The following is a 12,888-nucleotide window of genomic DNA, read 5'->3' on the forward strand; positions in this document are numbered from 1 at the left end:
ACTACTGGTGATGCAACTTTGATTGACTGAACAAACTATGGATATTACACATACTGGTTATTACTGTTATTATTTTATTTAAAACATAAATATATATGAAAGAATAAAAAAAAAAAAAATTATAATGCATAATAATTTACTCTAGCATTCAAATGGTTGCAACCGGTAAGACTTTGTTTTTGAAAGAGTTCTATACCAGCTAAGGCTGCGTTTTTATTTGATCAATAATTGTGAAATTTTATTATAATTTAAAATAGCCTTATTCTATTTTAATACATTTTAGAATTTATTGAATATCAAGTGATGTAATCATTCAGAAATTATTTAAATGTGCTGATTTAGTGCTTAAGAAACGCATTAGGTGCTCTTTTCATTGAACACATTATGATCAATGTTGTAAAGTGCTGTGCTGCTTAATATTTTTGTGAGGTTTTTTTTTTTTTTTTTCAGAATTATTTTGATGATTTGAAAGTTCAATAGAACATCATTTATTTGAATTGTTCTTTTTATGTGCATAAGAATCGTCCTGAAACATGCAATTGGAACAGATAATCTATTATAGCATGAGAACATCACACCCTGCACTAAAGAACCACAGAGACCATCTCGGCTCTATATAACAGACTCATGCTTTTTACACCGCAGGAGACAGGAGGGTTCACGACTCAATATTTTAAAAGAGATGAGTGAGAGGCTAGGCTGTCTGGAAGTGAAAAGGAAAGAAGTGCTTTTAGTGAGCAGTGGTGAAGGGAGACTTTATTCCTCCCGTGCTAAGAGCTTTAGATTAGACTCTGGGCTGTTTTTCTTTGACAGGCTTTATTCAGGGTTTAGTTTGAGGCTCTGCATTTGGGTCAGCTATTTATTTATTTTTTATTTTTTTACCAGCTCTTTATTTTGCACTTGTGGCAGATTTTTGAGTGTTTTTTTTTTTTTAGACTTGTATATTAAGATGGTCAGTTTTGTGAACTTATGCAGGTCATGTAGAAGTTTGGTAGGTTGTGTGTATAGTAGGTCAGATGTATTAATCAGTGAATCTGACCGGCGAGACCTCTTCTTTTAAGCAATAATCATGAATAAGGGTTGTTGTTGCATGCGCGCGCACACATGCTGATAAGGCATGGCCGGTGAAGTGATTAACACTGATTATCTCTTCACAGCACCTGTTAGTGAGTAGGATATATTAGGCAACAAGAAAACATTTAGTCCTCAAAGTTTGTGTGTTAGAAGCAAGAAAAATGGCAAGGATTTGAGCGAATTTGACAAGGGTCCAAATTGTGATGGCTAGACAACTGTGTCAGAGCATCTCCAAAACTGCAGCTCTTGTGTGGTGTTCCCAGTCTGCAGTGATCAGTATCTATCAAAAGAGCTCCAAGGAAGAAACAGCGGTAAACCGGTGACAGGGTCATGGACGGCCAAGGCTCATTGATGCATGTGAGGAACGAAGGCTGGTCCATGTGGTCCGATCAAACAGATGAGGTAGCTAAAGTTAATGCAGGTTCTGATAGAAAGGTGTCAGAATACACAGTGGATTGCAGTTTCTTGCGTATGGGGCTGCAGACCACTCCGGGTGCCCATGCTGACCCCTGTCCACTGCTTGAAAGGCCCATGAGCATCAGAACTGGACCACGAAGCAATGGAAGAAGGTGGCCTGGTCTGACGAATAATGTTTTGTTTTCTTTTATTTAGTGGCTTACTTTCTCTGACCTAACAGAATGTTGCTATTCAACAGAAATAAAAATAACCTATGAGAGATCTGCAGTGATACAGTGAACAGGTGTTTGATGTCATAGCTGTTACTGTATTGTGGGTTAAAGCATGAATAACGCTGTATTAATCAATCATCATAAGTCCGGAGCGGAACTGTTTATTAGTATAATAAGCTTTAAACTTCCACTGAAGTGCTGTGAAACGGCATTATTCAATGTTTTTATATAATTTTCACTGAAACTGAAGGTCGGGAAGAGACGTATCGAGTGGCTCCTCCCCTATTTTAAAAATAGGCAGTAGCATTTAGTATACGTCACAGCTCGGAAAAGCTGCATTTGAATGCTTGTGAGAGCCATAGTTGTAATAGAAATTAAGTCTAATTAATTCCCTTTTAGATTTAATATGAAACTGTTACTACAGTAAAAAAAATTCAAAACGCAGTGCATGTGTGAATGCTGAGAATGTGTTGTTTAAAAAGCATAAAATATGTGCATGGCTTATCTCTTCCACTTGCCATTGCTGGATTAGTGCAAAAAAAAAATCAAGGTGTGTGTAAAAGCTGATCCCACAGAGTACACTCACTGTACACATACCGTAGTGTACATGTAAAAACCGAAGTAAACTTTTGGCTTTAAAGAGAGAGACTTTTGTCAACTAGGATAAAGAGTGATCCTCTTTTGCCCGCCTCTTTTCAAGCCTAGTTTCTCTTATCCTTTTATTCCCACAGTTCTTCAGCCAGCACCAAACCAGGCTGTTCAGAATCTTTCAGATGTCCGGATGACATTCTCCCGCCACAGGCCGCCCAACATTCCGTCTCCTCCGCCTCTCATTCCCACCTCCAAACCTACAGACAAACCCTCCTTTATTCAGGGGGGCTCCATTTCACAGGTAAGAGTTTTTGTTGTTGTTTTTTCTCTCGGTTACTAATAATTGATAGTTATTCCTTTTTCTTTATTCAGCTCCTACAAGGCTGTTGGTTGTTATTTAAGACCTGTGGTGCTTCTGCTAAGTTTAAATGCTTCCTACATATAATGAGATCAAGGCAGAGGATCTGGAGTTTTCCTGGTATTCCAATCTGACATGTCTTCTTCCACCCATGCCCTTCAGGGAACGCCAGGAACATACCTTCCATCTCAAACGCACGCTGTGTATGTACCGGAGGTAGGAAAGACCACAGGAGGATCAATTTTACTCGGCTTGCCAAGACAGCAAGACCCTGCCAAACCTGGTGAGAGGCCAACGAGAGATTCTGAGAGTATAAATAAGCTATTATACCACAGTCAAGCTAAGCTTACCTTGTCTTTCAAGTCGTGCTCTTTGTGGTTAAGTTTCTCTATGAAAACCTCGTGCAATCTATATGAACTCTTAACACCTGATTGTGTGTGTGTGTTTAGTGTCATATATTAAGCAGGAGGAGTGTTCTCCACGTGGACAGAGTGCTCAGGCAGAAGGTCTCTTATCCAGAGCTCAGTATGAGGGTGTGGTTAGAGGTGAGTTGACTTAAAATCTGCAATAAATGACTAAAATCAAGACTTAATAAATGTGAAATTGAAACAGCTCCAAAACATTTGACTGCAAACACTAACCAAACAGTGTTTCCTTTCTCTCCTCTGCTCCCAGGAGGACCCATACAGATTCAGGACATGAGAGGGCCTCCTGGAAAAGGCCCAGAGGGCATGGCGTTTAGAGCTGGCTCTATTACACAGGTACCTTTTATTATAGGCCTTTGTGTAGTATTTGTTTAATTTTCATTTGTTGTTGTGTATAGAGTATTTCTTACTCTCGCTCTTTCTAGGGCACTCCTGCCCTGACTCAGTCCAATGTAGCAGCGGATCTCTTGAAAGGCACTATTGCTAAACTGGCCACAGAGGACCTGAGTGGCCCAGAGAAGAGCCGAGCTGAAGCTCATTCTAAAGCTCACGTCATCTACGAAGGCAAAAGTGGACACATCCTCTCTTTTGACGGTCAGAGCCTATCTTAATATTTATATTTCTTAATATTTATATTTGTGATGACAAATTATTTCAATAATTATTTTTGGTTTTCTGTTATGTTGATTATAGTCAAAAAGCTAGTTATATTTATGAAGTGTGAATTTTTGAGTTATATTGTCTGTCCCTAGTCACATCAAAGCACAAGTGGAATCAGATGTTGATGTGCTTCATTTCAAGGGCTAAACGTTTGCAAACTGTGCAACAAGACTTTCTATTTTTATGGTGCACCACAGCAAGAGCTTTCCAGGACTCTTTTTGACATGTCTTATTGATATTTTTAGTTAATTTTATTATAATAATATATCCATCTCGCTTTGTTCCCACAGCTATTAAGAACCCTAGAGAGGGCACTAGAAGCCCACGGATGGGGCACGATCTCAAGCGCACATATGACATCATGGAGGGGTCCCGTGGACCCCCAGCTCGAGAGACAGCACCTTATGAAGGTATTCATGTTTTCATGTGCTTTTTTATTAAAAGAAGAATGAAGTACAAAATAGTTGAGAATATTTGTCAATGGAGAAGGTTTATGGAGACGTTTTTCTCTGCCAGGTTTGATCAGCAGAGCATTGCCGAGAGAAAGTCCACATGAGTCTAAAGACCGATCCATTCTCGCAGGATCCATCATGCAAGGTAATGCGGACCACTCTTCCTTCAATCATAAATAAATGTAATTATTTTATACAAATAATTATAGTTAAAAACTAATTGTTTTAATATTAAGGATTTTCATTACAATAATAATACTTTTCCTACTAAGGCTAAATATTTCAGACAGCTAACCAAGAGAACCACATACAAGAAAAACTATTACTTAATTATTTTAAGTAGTTTTTTGCAAGATTTAAGGAAGTTTCTACATCTCTCCCTGTGTTTCAGGAACTCCAAGAGCCTCTGCTGAAGTCTATGATGAGGCCTCCAAGTATGGTAAACAGATCAAGAGGGAAAGTCCACCGATACGCTCTTTTGAGGGAGGAATCACGAAAGGTAAACCCTATGAGGGGGTGAACACCATAAAGGAGATGGGTCGCTCAATTCATGAGATCCCCCGTAAGGAGAACCAAGAAAGTCGCAAAACTCCTGTTTTGGAAGGATCCATTTCTCAGGTACAAGATTTAATGTTGTTATTATTTCACACTGAAATGTATTTGTGAAGAATATTCAAATCCCTTTCAGATCAGGCCTTAATTGTCTTAACAGTTTCTCTTCACCTGCCTCTAATTTTCTCACCATGCATCGTCTGTCCCCCCCAACCCCCTCTGTAGGGTATTCCTCTTAAGTACGAGAGCAGTACTGTGAACCCGTCAGCCATCAAGCACAATGTTAAATCTCTGATCACAAGCCCAGTGAAGATCTCCCACGCTGCCATGGAGGCGGCCGAGCGCGAGAGGGCCAAGTACGAAGATGCAAAGGCGTCCGAGCGTGTCCGGCACACTTCTGTTGTAAACTCCACGTCTGTCCTGCGCTCCACACACACAGAGGCGGGAAAAGCTCAGCTCAGTCCAGGCATGTATGATGACAGCAATGCACGCAGAACCCCTACATACACCAGCAACTCCATATCCAGAGGATCACCCCTACTGCGAGGGCAAGAGGGTATGTCTTTTGGCTCCTTTTTTATTTCCCCCAAAATATTTTACTGCTCTTATAGCTTATGACTAGCAGTCAGTTTCACGGGTCGTTGTGCTGATTTTTTTTTCTCTTCTCAAATAGGAAGTATAACAACAGGTAAACCAGCTTCTCACGAGAGGAAAAGCACACTGACCCCAACCCAGAGGGACAGTATTCCCTCCAAGTCGCCTGTGTCCGGGGCTGACCCTCATGGCTCTCACAGCCCCTTTGACCCACACCACAGACCTGTGGTACCTGGAGAGGTGTACCGGACTCACTTGCCGCCACACCTGGACCCCAGCCTTGCCTTTCACCACAGAGTCCTGGACCCAGGTAATTTAAGACCAAATATTTCTAGGGGACAGAGATATTAGAGAAGTCTGGCATAGCTCTCCAGAGAGAAGTCTGTTGTCTTAATTGGATGATCCAGTTTTGATATTTTGGTGAAAAAACATGCTTTGAATTTTAATGTCAAGTCAATTTAAAAAGTATTTTACAAAATAAAAAACATTGTACAACCATAATTGTTTTGTAAATCTGATCCCTGGACTAAGATGTAACCTCATTGTGACCTGTGTTACTTAATCAGACTCAGAACACATGAGAAGTGGCTACGCTTAGCTTAGGTCTGGAAAATTAGTGAATTATGAATTAGTTCTGTTCTGAAGCCATTCTTCCTACAAACAGGCATACAGGAAAAACAGTTCATGCGTCACAAAATTAATTGATTGTTCTAAGTAATGGCTCTCTCTTAAAAGCACTACTCCTGTCTCATTGGTAAACATAATGTTTTGGTTTTTCAACCTGCTCTCATACATTAGGTAACAGGAGATCCTGTTTGACTCTACTGTGGCAAATCTGCACTATTGACGTCAAGACAAGAAAAGCTGTCTTTTCATCTCTCACCTTGTTTTCCTTTTTATATATCAGCAGCGTACATGTTCCCACGGCAACCATCGCCAACCGGTTACCCCAACACTTACCAGCTGTACACCATGGAGAACACTCGGCAAACCATTCTGAATGATTACATCACCTCACAGCAGATGCAGGTCATACCACGCCCTGATGTTGCGAGGGGACTGTCACCACGTGAACCGTCCATTGCCATCCCATACCCACCACCTAGAGGTAAAGTGCGTGTGAAAGAGAGAGAGAGGGGGGGGGTGAATGAGTGAGAGGGACAATTAATGAAGGGAACAAATGAAGAATGTAGGTTTTAGATATTGTTTGTGTGAACTAGTGGCAACCTTTTCCAGACTATCAGAAGCAAATGACCCTTAAACAAATTCTATTTGTACGTTGTCAATTCATTGAGTTCAATTCGATTGCTAAATCCAGGGCTGGTGCTGTTCCTTAGATTCTCCTTTTAAGAGAGACACTTTTTATTTTATTTTTATTTTATTTTTACATATGTTAACGCTGCATCCTATTGTAACATTTCCATGAACAAGGTTACCTGTTAAAAGTTGACCTGAGTCTATTGTGACATTATTTTGCATAAAATTAGGGAAGTTTCATAATAATAGAGCAGATTCAAGCAGAAGGAATTTGACCATCAGAGCCTTAACAGGTACTGCTGTCTAAATTTCCAAAATACATTGTCATATTATTTGTTTAAGTACATTTGTTATGTTTTTGATTTGCTTAGAGTAAAAAGCCTGTGGAAACCAGCTTTCAGCCCTGGCAAATCCTGTTATTTTTGTAATTGAACTCCTTTAGAAATTGTTAATAAGCTCATTCGATTTTTTTAATTCTTATTTCTTAATTCTTTACAACTAAATTTTAGTGGGTTAGTCAATATATTCTAGTTTCTAGAAGATCTGTAGAGGGTGTTGGCTCTTTAAGTAAAGTTGAAGCTGATTGGTTGTGGATGCTCACCCTCTGGCCCTTTGCTTCTGTCTGTAAAAGGAATAATTGATCTAGCCCAGATGCCACCTACCATCCTGTTACCTCACCCTGGGGGGACAGGTTCCCCCTCCCTGGACCGCATCACCTACATCCCTGGACCTCAGACCCCTTTCCCTCCTAGGGCATTCAACCCTGCCTCCATATCTCCAGGTGAGGATCCCACCCCTCCTCTCCTATCCCCTTCCAGTCCTGGTGGTGGTGGTGCTTTAGAAACTCGCCCTTCACTGCTGCTCTAAAATCAGTTTTGCTTTCTTCCACCTAAAACTAACTACAGCCATTTTCTACACCGCCGTGGTGGCAATACTGTACTACTAAATCTACAGTGCCATGGCAAAAGGAAGTATATTTCACCTGATTTGTGAGCTGGTCTGTATTGATTGTGATGATTGTTATAATGCAAAAACAACACAAAGTCCTAAAATCTGTACCTGACCTGAATCACTTCTTACTCGAACCTTAAAAAAAGGAAAAACCCAGCCCCAGACTGACCCAATAAAATGAGTCCAGAGTCCAAATGACCCGATTCCTGAATGTTAAAAGCAGTGACGGCTGTACAGCCTGTAGCCCTGTATGCCAGTGGCAGGTGGTTACTTTTTCAGATGGGTAGAACAGACCAAAATTACAGAGATGACAGATACAAACACATCGACAGGTGTACTTTTAAAGGTTTGCCCATCTTCCTGAAATTCTTCATCCTTCGTAATGTTTACAGGCTACCAATATCACACCTGACCCATGTCTGAGGCACTCATCAAAGTTATAGACCCATACCTGCTTGGGTTAGACCTTGGTTTTCAGATGAGTTAATAAACTTGGTAGGCTTCCTGCTGAAATCTGGATGTCCTGACACAGATTCTGTACCATTTTGCAGGGTTAGGTTGAGCTTATTAACATTTACAAAGAACGAAGAGAACTGCTGGTATAACTGTCTGTCTGCATGAAATGTTATAGAGTAGATTGTATCTAAAGATTTTTGTAGAAATATGTAGGTTGTTAGTCGGAATTTAAAAAAGGCAACTAAAGTGCTAAACTCCCAATTGCAGCAAGTGCTTCCCTACATCTACGTCCCCTGATATCTTGCCTGCACCTGCCCATCTGTGCATGCAGTGTAGTGAAATATTGGTTGGTAGTGTCATATTTAAAGCTTGTCTTGGAAATGCAGGTGGTCCAAAGGTGAGTAGACCTTAACAGTCTAAATGTCTATTTACACTGAGAACATAATCACAAAAAGTAATTGCTAGATATATTTCCTCTATGTGTGAATATGCGTTTAAAACTGTTTCATGGCTCCTTGAATATCAGTCCATCTCACTGTGCTTATATATATATATATATATATATATATATATATATATATACACACACACAAACACACATACATATATAGATGTCCATTCAAATCTACTCCTATCACAGTTCACAGGCTTCCTGTTCCAAGTATGTTGTGTAAAAATACAGAAAAGGACAAAAAGATTTTATTTACAAATTTCGTGGCCACAGGAGGTCACACCAGTGTACCTTTTGTGCCTGTCCCAAGCCCGGATAAATAGAGAGGGTTGTGTCAGGAAGGGCATCCGACGTAAATATTTGCCAAATTCATTATGCGAATCACGAATATGACTTTCATACCGGATCGGTTGGGTCCCGGGTTAACAACAACCGCCATCAGTGCCGTTGACCTACAGGGCACTGGTGGAAATTGGGCTACTGTTAGTCAAAGAAGGAGAGGAGGAAAGTGTGTTAGAAGAAGAAGGTGTGTCCGTAGGCAGAGAGAGAAGAGGAAAGGCAGGTATTTAGGACTAAAAGTAGCGACTTTGAATGTTGGTACAATAACAGGTAAAGGCAGAAAACTGGTAGATATGATGCAGAGGAGGAAAGTTGACATTCTGTGTGTCCAAGAGACCAGGTGGAAAGGGAGCAAGGCATTGGAGCAGGGTTTAACTGTTTTATAATGGTGTGGACAGGAAGAAAAATGGAGTTAGAGTGATCCTGAAGGAGGAGTTTGTGAAGAATGTTTTGGCGGTAAAGAGAGTGTCAGATAGGTTGCTGAGTCTGAAGCTGGATATTAAAGGTGTGATGTTGAATATTGTTAGTGCCTATGCTCCACAAGTAGGTTGTAGCCAAGATGAGAGAAACAGATTCTGGAGCGAGTTGGAGGAAGTGATGCAGACTGTTCCCGGAGGTGAGAGGGTAGTGATAGGGGCAGAGTTGAATGGACATGTTGGGGAAGGGAATAGTGGGGACGAGGAAGTGATGGGCAGGTTTGGTTTTCAGGAAAGGAACCCAGAAGGACAGATGTTGGAAGACTTTGTTAAAAGTATGGAGATGGCTGTGGTGAACACGTACGTTCAGAATAGGCAGGAACACCGGGTGACATATAAGAGTGATGGTAGTAGCACACAAGTGGACTATATTTTATGTAGACGCTGTAATTTGATGGAAATTAACGATTGAAAAGTAGTGGTAGGTGAGAGTGTCGCTAGACAGCATAGGATTTTGTTAGTTAATTTGATGTATTAGACCTTTGCAATTCAGACCAATCAATGGACATTCTTCTTCAATGCAAAAACATATTTTGTGTAAGATGACTCTAGTGGTGAGGAAGATGAAGACAGTAAAGACAGAGCAGAAGACAAATTTGTGGAAGTTGGAAAAGGAAGAGTGCTGTGTGGTTTTCAGGAAGGAGAAGGGCTTCCAGATGACTGGACTGCTACAGCCAAAGTGATTAGGGAGACGGGTAAAAAGGTACTAGGTGTGTCATCTGGAAGGAGAAAAGAAGACGAGGATACTTGGTGGTGGAATGAGGAAGTCCAGCAGATTATCTAGAAGAAGAGGTTTGCTAGGAAGAAGTGGGACAGTGAGAGGACGGAGGTAAGAAGACAGCAATATAGGGTGATGCAGCGTGAGGTTAAGATAGAGGTGGCAAACGCCAAACAGAAAGTGTATGAGGACATGTATGCAATGTTAGATAGTAAGGAAGGTGAGAGGGATGTGTATCGGTTGGCGAGGCAGAGGGATAGAGATGGAAAGAATGTTCAGCAGGTTAGAGTGATTCAAAGATAGAGATGGAAATGTTTTGAAAGGTGACAGCAGGGTGAGGGAAAGATTGAAGGAGTACTTTGAGGAACTGATGAATGAGGAAAATGACAGGGAGAGAAGAGTTGTAGAGGCAAATATTTTTGACCAGGAAGTAGAAAGTATTAGCAAGGGTGAAGTTAGAAGAGCTTTGAAGAGGATGAAGAGAGGTTTTAGAGAGTGAGAGGATGCCTGAGGAATGGAGAAGTGTTTTGGTGTGACGATTTTTAAGAACAAGGGAGATGTGCAGAGTTGTGGAAACTACAGAGGTATTAAGCTGATGAGCTATACAATGAATTTGTATAAAAGAGTAGTGGAAGCAAGGCTAAGGGGAGAAGTGGACATTTGTGAGCAGCAGTATGGTTTCATGCCAAGAAAGAGCCCTACAGATGCATTCTTTGCTTTGAGAATGCTAATGGAGAAGTACATAGAGGGTCAAAAAGAGCTGCATTGTGTCTTTGTAGATTTAGAGAAAGCATATGACAGAGTGCCAAGAGAGGAGCTGTGGTATTGTGGAACTGGATAGTGGTACCGGATATGTATTAGAGCAGTAGGACAGTGGTAAGGTGTGCCGTAGGTGAGACAGAGGACTTCACAGTGAAGGTGATGGACAGGCTGACAGATGAGGTCAGACAGAAATCTCCATGGACTATGATGTTTGCGGGTGACATTGTGATCTGTATTGAGAGCAGGGAGCAGGTGGAGGAAAGTCTAGAGAGGTGGAGGTTTGCTCTGGAGAGGAGAGGAATGAAGGTTAGTCGCAGCAAGACAGAATACATGTGTGTGAATGAGAGGGAACCAAGTAGAACAGTGAGGTTACAGGGAGAAGAGATAAAGAAGGTGCAGGATTTTAAGTACTTAGGGTCAACAGTCCAGAGCAATGGTGAGTGTGGAAAAGAGGTGAAGAAGCGTAAGCAGGCAGGTTGGAATGGGTGGAGAAAAGTGTCAGGTCTGTTGTGTGATAAAAGTACCAGCAAGAATGAAAGGAAAGGTGTACAGGACAGTAGTGAGACCGGCAATGTCTTATGGTTTGAAGACAGTTGCACTGAGGAAATGACAAGAGGAAGAGCTAGAGGTAGCAGATCTGAAGATTTTGAGGTTCTCTTTGGGAGTGACGAGGATGGATAGGATCAGGAATGAGTACATCAGAGGGACAGCAGAAGTGAGATGTTTTGGAGACAAAGTTAGAGAGGCCAGGTTGAGATGGTTTGGACATGTTCAGAGGAGGGAGAGTGAATATATTACAGGGTATCCGCGGGGTCTTGAAAAGTCTTAAAAGGTGATAAATCAATTTTGGGAAAATTAAGACCCTTATAAAGTATTAAAAAGTCTTATCACGGCTTTATAAAGTCTTAAATTTTGAAAGTATTTTGTTCAAGCTTTGTCAAAAGAGTTTGACTCCAAAAAGTATTTATGAATATATTTATTTTCATCCCCATAAGTATTAAAAAACAACCGGGTATTCAGTCTGAGATCTGCTCGGAGCGCGCGCGCCAGGGATGGAAATTAGCACCGCCACCAGCCAAATGCGGCTGATTTAGAGTTGTGGCGGGTAAACTCGCTTCACCTACCGAGCTGTTTCACCTCTTTGTAAACTTTGTTCAGTGCACGCGAGTGCTGCCGTATGTGCGCAAATGACCAGTCATTTTCTCCGTCATCACTCGCGTGAAGACGCGCTGTGAGACTCGCGCGCGCTGAGAGAAGATCTGATGCTGTGCATCATCCGAGAGCGCGCGCGAGTCTCACAGCGCGCAAATATTGAGTTCTCTTTCAAGTCTTGCGCTTAAATGGACAAACTCACACAAGAAGTATGTCAACATGTCCATCTTGATGAGTATCCTAGCAGACATCGTCTGAATATGCCTTAAGTGAACTGTATAGTGTGCACAGTCGAGAAAGACGAGCATATCCCTGCCTCAGGTCTTAAAGGCGCAGTAGCCTTTACTGCTGCCTGAGGGATGTCCTTATATTTAGTTTGACATTAAACAATGCTCTTGATTGAATAGTTTTTGTAAGTTTAATAAGGATTAATCTTTCATTTAAACAGTTAAATATGCAGTTATTTTACATTTGATTACTTTATTCAATTACTGTACCTTTCTGCAGGCCAGTAGACCTGTACATTATTATTTAATGAACACATGAGTGAGGTCGAGTTAAACAATCTAGTTTGAATTTTATTTTTCGGTTTTCGGCTTTGGTTTCTTCTTTTTTTGTTTCGGTCAAGAATTTTGATTTCGGTGCATCCCTACTGACAATGTTCTGCTCAGTATGTTGTCAACACGCTTCAAAGATGCCAGAACGAATAGTTTCATTCTTGGGACTAAAAACCATAAAACTGGAAGCCATAAAAGACCACAAATTATCGTGAAAATGTCAGTATTTCATTGAGACTTGAGATTAAATAAACTGCCCAAGTATTGGAGAGCTTGTAGTATTAATTTGTTAAAAACAAAAAGTGGCTGGTAAAAACATTGAGTGGTAGACTTTGAAAAAAGTTAATTTCCATCCCTGGCGCGCGCCGTCTACGGGTGACGTCATGTATTTTGTGGAATGCGCAGTTAGGTAATGTGTTGCCCTCCATACGTTG

The 12,888-nt window shown here is 41.0% G+C and overlaps 1 protein-coding gene across 11 annotated transcripts in view; it reads left to right on the forward strand.

Moving 5' to 3' along the window:
• Positions 1-12,888, forward strand: part of ncor1 (nuclear receptor corepressor 1) — a 131,081-nt gene that overhangs the window by 101,570 nt on the left and 16,623 nt on the right. For 10 of the 11 annotated variants that reach the window (XM_067438344.1, XM_067438346.1, XM_067438350.1 and 7 more), the window contains 12 exons: positions 2,435-2,595; positions 2,815-2,935; positions 3,102-3,197; positions 3,328-3,413; positions 3,503-3,671; positions 4,028-4,147; positions 4,254-4,334; positions 4,581-4,807; positions 4,967-5,297; positions 5,415-5,645; positions 6,243-6,443; positions 7,224-7,373. In XM_067438344.1, coding sequence (XP_067294445.1) covers positions 2,435-2,595; positions 2,815-2,935; positions 3,102-3,197; positions 3,328-3,413; positions 3,503-3,671; positions 4,028-4,147; positions 4,254-4,334; positions 4,581-4,807; positions 4,967-5,297; positions 5,415-5,645; positions 6,243-6,443; positions 7,224-7,373 — 1,974 coding nt within the window. The remainder of the gene's footprint in view (positions 1-2,434; positions 2,596-2,814; positions 2,936-3,101; positions 3,198-3,327; positions 3,414-3,502; positions 3,672-4,027; positions 4,148-4,253; positions 4,335-4,580; positions 4,808-4,966; positions 5,298-5,414; positions 5,646-6,242; positions 6,444-7,223; positions 7,374-12,888) is intronic. The other variant, XM_067438351.1, reaches the window with a different exon arrangement.

This window comes from Pseudorasbora parva, chromosome 3 (genome assembly GCF_024679245.1).
Source record: "Pseudorasbora parva isolate DD20220531a chromosome 3, ASM2467924v1, whole genome shotgun sequence".
In the NCBI taxonomy this organism is placed as follows: Eukaryota; Metazoa; Chordata; class Actinopteri; order Cypriniformes; family Gobionidae; genus Pseudorasbora; species Pseudorasbora parva.